The sequence below is a fragment of the Clarias gariepinus genome, chromosome 11, assembly GCF_024256425.1.
Source record: "Clarias gariepinus isolate MV-2021 ecotype Netherlands chromosome 11, CGAR_prim_01v2, whole genome shotgun sequence".
NCBI classification, from domain to species: domain Eukaryota; kingdom Metazoa; phylum Chordata; class Actinopteri; order Siluriformes; family Clariidae; genus Clarias; species Clarias gariepinus.
This window is the reverse complement of record NC_071110.1, coordinates 12533291-12541553: the sequence shown is the minus strand read 5'-3', so window position 1 is coordinate 12541553 and position 8263 is coordinate 12533291. Positions and strand designations below refer to the sequence as shown.

The 8263-nt window shown below is 38.5% G+C and overlaps 1 protein-coding gene across 1 annotated transcript; it reads left to right on the top strand.

The window, feature by feature from the left end:
• Nucleotides 1–1106: 1106 nt before the first annotated feature.
• rhoub (ras homolog family member Ub) lies at nucleotides 1107–7283 on the top strand. The gene is made up of 3 exons (XM_053507478.1): nucleotides 1107–1456; nucleotides 2833–2891; nucleotides 4813–7283. Exons 1-3 carry the CDS (start codon nucleotides 1258–1260, stop codon nucleotides 5266–5268), a joined length of 714 nt encoding a protein of 237 aa, XP_053363453.1. The 5' UTR covers nucleotides 1107–1257; the 3' UTR covers nucleotides 5269–7283.
• The last annotated feature ends 980 nt before the right edge of the window (nucleotides 7284–8263 follow it).

Genomic DNA, 8263 nt, shown 5'->3' with positions numbered 1-8263 from the left:
ATTATTTTTCATTAAGATCTCACACTATGTTTTATTCCTTGCATAACATAAATGTCATTTAAATCAGTCAACTTTCAGAAATTGGTTCATTAGTTTATTTTTTTCTAATTCATATTAAATCATATTTAGATTTTTTGGAAAACTTATTCCTGATATCAGCCAGGTGAGGATGGGTTTCCTTTTAAGTGTTGTTCCACTGAAAGCTTCTTCCTATTGTCATCTCTGGCAGTTTTATCAGGGACAAACTGATACTTATTATCTATAATTTTCCCTTATGCTGTATTTTATTTCAAAATTTTATTTAGAATTTTTTAATTATGTAAAGCTGCTTTGCAACAATGACAAATTTTAAAATCATATGCAAAAAAAATAATAAACTGGATTTAATTATTTCCTAAAATATTGCTATGTTGTCTGTTTAAAGAGATTGCTTTAGATGAGTCATGATAAAAGATTCGACCACTGTAGTTTTTGGTGCAAAATGAAGCATGGAGCCTATCCCAGGAAACTTCAGGCACAGGGAGGGGGTACACCCTGGACCCCACACATGCACACACTCATTCACATACTACTGGCTGTTAGGAACACCAACTAACCTATTTTGCACGTTTTTGGACTATTGGAAAAAAACAGAGTATTTAGAGAAAACCCACCACGCACCGGGAGAAAATGCAAACTACACACACACACACACACCTGAGATGGGAATTGAACCTTCGACCCTGGTTTGGCGAGGCCAAAGTGCTATCCAGTACACTACTGCTGCCCCCTACACATTTAACAGGCTAGATTTCTAATCCGTCGGATGTGAGTGAAACAGCGGTTTAGCATGTGTTACGTGGACATAAAGAAACCTAAAACCTCTGCAGTTCACTGTAAGTGAATCCTTTTGTTTGACTTCAGACATACTAAGGTGTATTTTATATGCGACCATCGCACGCGCTTCTTTTTTAAAAGTTGTGATGTAAAAAGATGGGAGGAGATAGTCTAATTAAACGTTGATCCCAAGCTTGTAATAGGAGGAGAGAGTCGGGGGTGGGGATATTCAAATTAGGCAATAGCTTAAAGCTCCGTTGCGGCGCGCGTGGAGTTAGTTCACTGTATGGATGCTTATAACGCGTTATGTGAAGTGAAGAGCAGACACAGCGCCACTGCTGGAGGAATCATGATTATTCGGCAACACTGAGAATTATTTTTGAAGCTTCATTCGTCCGTAATTTCATTAGACTTTTGTGTGCAAAGCCTTTTGAACCGCAGATGGAATATAATCCTTTAATGGCTCCTCCGGTTCCGCCGCATAAACCGAACTGCAGCCGGACTTCGGGCTCTCAGGAGCGGCTGCTGAAGTGTGTGCTGCTCGGTGATGGAGCTGTGGGCAAAACCAGCCTGGTGGTGTCCTACACGACCAACGGATACCCCACCAGATACGTCCCTACAGCCTTCGACAACTTCTCCGGTAAGGAAACACACAGCCTTCTGAGATCAGGAAGACCATAAAGCAGGTGTTATTGAGAAGTTTAATAAACGTCAAGTATAATATATGACCTCACCTTCTGTTAAGGACATTGTTTTTACGCTTTCAGACTTATCCTGTTGCTCTCATTATGGAAGTGAGTCAGTAAAGTCTGGCTAAACCTCTGGCTGAGTTGTGGAATGCACAAAGTGTGATTAAGTTCAATAATCAGCCTTTATCCTAAATGAAGTGCCTACATCTATCTATCTATCTATCTATCTATCTATCTATCTATCTATCTATCTATCTATTTGTCTGTCTGTCTCGCTCTATCTATCCATGTCTACCTTTTCTGTCTCTCCATTTGCTTGTTTGTTTAGCTATCTAGTGTGCAACTCAAATATTTCCTATGACCAATGGATGTGTCTCTATCTGTCTCTATCTATCTATCTATCTATCTATCTATCTATCTATCTACGCAAGTGGAGTATTGTACTTGTGATGGTATAGATGGATTTATTTTGTATATATCATTAAAACCACTAACAGTAGATGATATTACTATTATAAAAAGACAGTTGATTATCTGATTTAAAGCTTTTTTAAAACCAGTCATAATCTCAATTTCAAAGTCACTGCATTTTCCAATTTACATTAAACTGTGAAGAGTGTGGTATGATTTAATTTATTTATTAATGGATTCTTTAAAAAACTGAATTGGTTTGGCTTCTTTTAATAGAAAGTTCAAAATAAAAAGCTTGTTGATCTAATGTGCTTAATATTTGATTGGTTGCAAAAATAAAAGAAGCCCTGAAAAAGGGCCCCTTGGTGTGGAGAGTGATGTAATAGTCCAGCATTTTAACCAGATCTGACATCTCGAAACTTCGTCACTTACGCAATAGCACAGGTGGCACTTCAGAGGCGAAAGGCCACAATCAGGGGCAGATCAGATGACGGGGATTTGAGCACAATTACACAATGCAGCCTGCCAACTGAGTAAGCCGGCGGGTTTTACTTTGTATCCGTAGGAAAAGTGTCATTGTGTCTGTGTGTGCAGGCAGAGTTTATCAGCTTGAACATTTCTTTGCCTGTGCTATTGCAGACTGCCTACTCTTTGTATGTTTTTTTAATTTTTTTTATTGTGTTTAGTCAGGACTTGTGACACCAACAAATGAATCAGACTGTATTATATTTATAGTTTACCTTTACGTGGAATCATTTGTCAGATGTGTTTGTTAATATTTTAGTCTGGAGTGTTTAAGTACACTGGTGTACTGGGTCAGGTGAATAAATGCATGCAAATCTGAGAGTGCGAGTGGCCATGCGATGCAAATTTGCCTCACCTCTTTTTCCCTTTCTCTCTGTCATTTTTATTGCAGCTGTAGTACAAGTTGATGGACAGCCACTGAGACTGCAACTTTGCGACACTGCTGGACAGGTAACGACGGCCCCTCTTGCCCTTTAAATGCAAACACATTTATGTGTGTTACATACAGTCTCATCAGACATCTCAGACAGGAGAGTTGTTTTCAGTGAGGCCTCCAGACAGCACCTGAATGCCTGTGCACCCTCCCTGTCTGGGGCAGAGGCTGTTCATGAAGGAAGTGCAGTGTTTAACTACAGATTCTTCAGGGCAGTCAAGGCCACAACGAGAAGGTTGCACAAGTACACTGCCTGCAAGTGAAACTTAGACAGGAAGTGTACTTTTCTCCTAAACCTGATAGTAATATTCACATTCTTGGAGAAAATTCTCACAGAGAATGTAAAGTACACACTGTTATCACTAGGTTAGTTCCTGTGAATGGTATACCCTTAAATTGTATAGTTTACATATTAGAACAAAAAGTATTAGTAGTTTGAGTACATATTTGCATTTGTTTTAATGTAGAAAACTCTTTTTAGTACCTGATGGTGCAAGCTTTGAATTTTTTCACATGGAATAAGCTTTATTTTGTAGCTCTGGAATGTGGAGGGGATTTGAAATGAGTGAGAAGTGATGCAGGGCAAGACCCAGGTAATTAAAACAGATTAGAGAGGACGCTGTATTGTGTGGCAACCACAGAGAGGTGAAAGAATTTTTTTTAGCTGTCTTGCTCCCTCTCTCAGGCTTAGGAGACAGAATGTTCAACCACCAGGTTGCCTCCAGGCTCAGTTCCTTTTGCCAGGTTTGTGCTTTTATCGCTGTTTGTTTCTGAGCTGTGGCAATTATGAAAAAATGTTTATAACAAGTTATTGGAAATGGGTCAACCTTCAATATGGTATGTGCTCTTTATGGATATTTGAAAAGCTTTTTACATTCGCAGTTTTTCCACTGAACTGCTTCTGTTAATTTGCACAGGTTCTAAAATTATCGCACTCTGCAAACAGCTATAAATCTTTTATGTGTACAGTATGGGTTAACCAATAAACGGCTCCGCCCTTTCCATACACAACTAGTAGATCTTCTAATACAGTAAGGGAAGGCAGACTTTAGCAAATACAGTTGGTAAATAAGAGATCTTGCCTGTTCTCAGGTGTCATACTCAAAGTGAAAGGAAAAGTTTGATCCAGAAATTCTGAGACGCCATTACTGGTGTCTTAAAAGACAAAGTGTCCTCATTTATTAGAATACCATAAACAGTATGTTGTTTCAGGTAAGACATTAAGGTCACCAAAACCAGTTTGTGCTCGATGATTTATATTATGGCAGTGTTTCAGCATGGGAAGGGAAGGGTTAAGCTGTTTTGTCAGAGCCAGGCTAAGTCGGCATTCTTAAGGTTTTAAGAGGCCCTGTTCTTTAAAGCTTTGTGGACCTATAGTGTTAATTTACTTGATTGGCACAGTATAAAGGAAGGTGTAGGGTGTGCCAGAGCTGCACGTCTTGGCAGAGTTTTAAAAGATTGCTGCTCGAACAGTGTGTTCTGCAATACTTGTGGGAGGTTTCAGCATTGGCCAACTTGAGACGTTTGAGTTAATTGAATGTGTAAGTTATAAAACGTGCTGGTGATGCAAGAGATTTAAGACATGGATTTTAGGATTGTCTCTGAGTCCTGAGGTTGCTACTGTCTTTCTGAAACTATGTCAATAGAGCGCATTAGGAGTTGTACGAAGAAAGGTATAAAAGTTTACAACAAAATAAAAAATGAGCAACATTTTATACTTACCTCCATCAAGAAACTCGGGTAAATAAGCAAAGCAGAAATGTCCCCAACTTTGCATGCCCCACCCTATTTTTTCCTGGCACATTGACATTGCATGCCTTGATTTGTCTTTGCAAAAAGCATTTTGTCATTGAAGTATATTGTCATAAATAGTACAGTAGATACTAGATTTTCATTGTAACTTTCACTTATTTTCTGACTTTTCTGTCTTTCTCTTAGGATGAGTTTGATAAACTCAGGCACTTCTGCTACTCACGCACAGATGTGCTGCTCCTCTGCTTCAGTGTGGTTAGTCCCGCTTCCTTTCAGAACGTGGGTGAAAAATGGGTGCCCGAGATCCGGCGGCGGTGTCCACTCACCCCCGTCCTGCTGGTGGGGACACAATGTGACCTGCGTGAGGATGTGAAGGTGCTGATCGAGCTAGCGAGGCGGCGTGAACGGCCCGTACCTGAGCAGGACGCCCGCGCCCTTGCTGACAAGATTGGCGCTGTTACATATGTCGAATGCTCAGCTCTGACACAGAAAAACTTAAAAGAGGTGTTTGATGCCGCCATCTCTGCCGGTCTGCGGCAGTCTGAGAGACGTGTCAGGCGGGAACGCAAGGTTCTTAGCACAGCTGATAAGATGAAGATGCTCTCTAAGGCCTGGTGGAAGAAATATGTATGCATCCAATAACACGAGCCAAGTTTTGAGTCATCGACGCACATGGACAAAGTGACAAAAAACCTTGACTCATTCAGTGCCTCAAGCAAATGGCTTGATCAGGAGTGTGTTTGTGTGAGTGAGTGAGTGTGTGTGTGTGTGTGTCAGTGAGATATTTTCACTGAAGTGTGGGCTGAAGTATGACTCGTATTGGCCGTGGCTATCAAGTCTCAGCTATAAGCTGCTTTAATAGTTACAGCTATCTCAGCAACTCCGAACTCTGAGCTCTCTGGCCAGATCCAAGAATAAGTTAACTGGAAGCTGAAGAGTGTCGATCTCTTAAAAGAGAAACAAGAAAAAGCGTACACTTCACTTTTTGTCAGACACTACTATTGAAAAGTTTGGAATCACTTGGAATCAATTACACTTTATTCTTCGTTGATAATTGTATGTGCTAAAATACATGTTTCATGTAAATCTAAATAATGTAGATCAGATGTTAATTACGTTACATTAGTTTGATTGAAAATAGTAATTAAATAATGATTCATAATTACTGGCTATCATGGCTAGGCAACATGGCAAGAATGTGTCATAATGAAATACTTCTAGACATAACAATAAAAAAAAAAATTGTAACATCCTTAAAATGTTTTTTAAAAACTATTTAGCAAAAATATTCAACAAACTACGAAACTAAAAAATGTGTAATCCAGGTGGTTGCCTGGAGAAATTACAAAATAGGACAATATTATAAAATCACCATAATGCATCAAATATTCTCAGGAAAGGGTATTACAATAAGTTTTATTACAATAGAGACACCCTGATGTCGTATCTCCTTTCCTTAATATGATTTGCTGTCTAAATGTCAGGATTTCCACATGGCCATATTATACATTCATTATTCTTCATATGAATTTTTATTATGACTGTGGTCAATTTTTCATAAATGATTTATCCATAGGGCTGACGCCATATATGAATCGATGTATAGTTGTGTCTGTGGTGATTTCAAACTTTTGAATTGTAATGTAGAGCATATAGTGTGTGCAAGATTATATTTATGTATGTGAAATGTTAAGCAAATGTTATAAATTTAGTTTTTATTTTACAACCGCAGTTATTTGCTCAACACTGGATCTTGAAGCTGTTGACATGTTTGTTTGTTTCTTTACTCTTTTATTCAGTATGAAATGCTTCCAATCTTATTTAGTGCCCATCTTTGAGTACATACACCATGATGTCACCTTTGATTTTGACAGCTGTTACTGTTGATGGCCACCCATTTAAGACTTCTGGGTGTTAAGTTATTGAGTGTAAAGAATATGTTAAATTTTAGTCACCTCATCAGTGTATTTGAGTATAGCATTCAGTAATGATGGGAGCATATTTATGGCGAACTAAAGCTTTCAGTCTCGTTCCGATGTCAAAGGAGATTTATCGAGTTTTATTGCATTTTATACTTATTGTTCACTAAATCATTGGAGACGATTCATTTGACTAGCACAGTGTGTGACCCTGTGTGTGGTGGTTCCATCACCTCGGTTTTATGGTCGTATGTAGTGTAGTGTTCTTGGGTGTTTTATTGGTTAACACGCTGGCTTTAACATTTGTTATTGTGGTACAATAGGCATTAATTCACGCCGTGTTAATGTGACGTGTGACAGGCCTGAATAAGCAGTTCCCAGGTTGCATTTTCTCCATGTAATTGTGTTGGTTAGCCGATAAGTGGGACGTATTTGCTTCTCATTATTCAGAAGCCTTTTTATTCCTCTTTCAGACATTTGAAGACCTTTGGAAATTAACTATAACTATAAAACTGTACAACAAAGGTTGATCAAACATTAAATGACATTTACTGCGCTTAGTGTGTACAGCATACATGTTGGTGCCATATCTTTATCCGGGTACATTCATGTAGAGTTATACATTTTTATAACTGTATGTAATTATCTTTGTTACTGTATGACCATCCACTATGGTACACATCTCAGTTATGGATTATTATGCCAAATAAACTTGCTTCTTTGAAGTAAAATTAAAAATTACCTTTTTTTTTTTTTTTTTAACTTTCTGCGCACATTTGGTTAATAACTGTATAATAAAACAAAGTCAATTGTTAATATAAAAATTACTAATGTGGTCTTTTACATTCCTATACAAGTTTGTTATTTGACAAATGAATGGCCCTAACCAGCCCCTGCATTGTCTGTCTCAAGACTGTGAAGCTGAGCGTTAATTTGGAGGCACTACGTGGCTAGCACTTCCTTTGTGATTATGTCTGCACCAGCAATTTCAGGGCTTTGTTTTGTCTGCTCGAAAAGCCAATTGCAGAGGACCATAGTTTAAAACATTATGGTATGTATTTCTTAAAGGCCAAACAAAGATGCAGCAAAATCTTAATGAATGCTTTCATGAGCAAGGCTGAAGCATTTTCTGCTTAGTTAGCACAAACGAGAAAAAAAAATCTAGTCAGACTTTAACAGGCAGAAATTGATAAAATTTTGAAGCGTGTCGAGAAACCATTGTCAAACATATCACAAAGCAATGTTCAGACATTTTTTCATTTTAATTACTGGTGCAGTAGCGTAAATGAAGTATATAATATAGTTAATCTACTGTATTATTAAATCACTCATAAAGATCAAATACAGTATAAGCTACTGTGTTTGGTTGCTTAATTTTTATGTTCAATGCATGCACATTTGAGTGAATTTGTTCAGTTGGAGGCACTGTCACCTTGCACCTCCAGCCTTAACGGTTTGATTCCCTCCTTGGGTCCATAGCATGGAGTTTGCATGTTTTCCCAGTGCTGGACAGGTTTCCTCCCATAGTCCTCAACCATACACATACAGGTTGGCATTCCCAAATTGCGTGTGGGAGTATCCTGCCTCATGCCTGAAGTCTCCTGAAATTGGCTCCAGGCCCCCCATGACCCTCTACAGGATAAGTGGTATAGAGTAAGAATGAATGATGAGTTGGTCCAGGTTATATCTTAGGTGACTTGGTTACCATACACTCATTG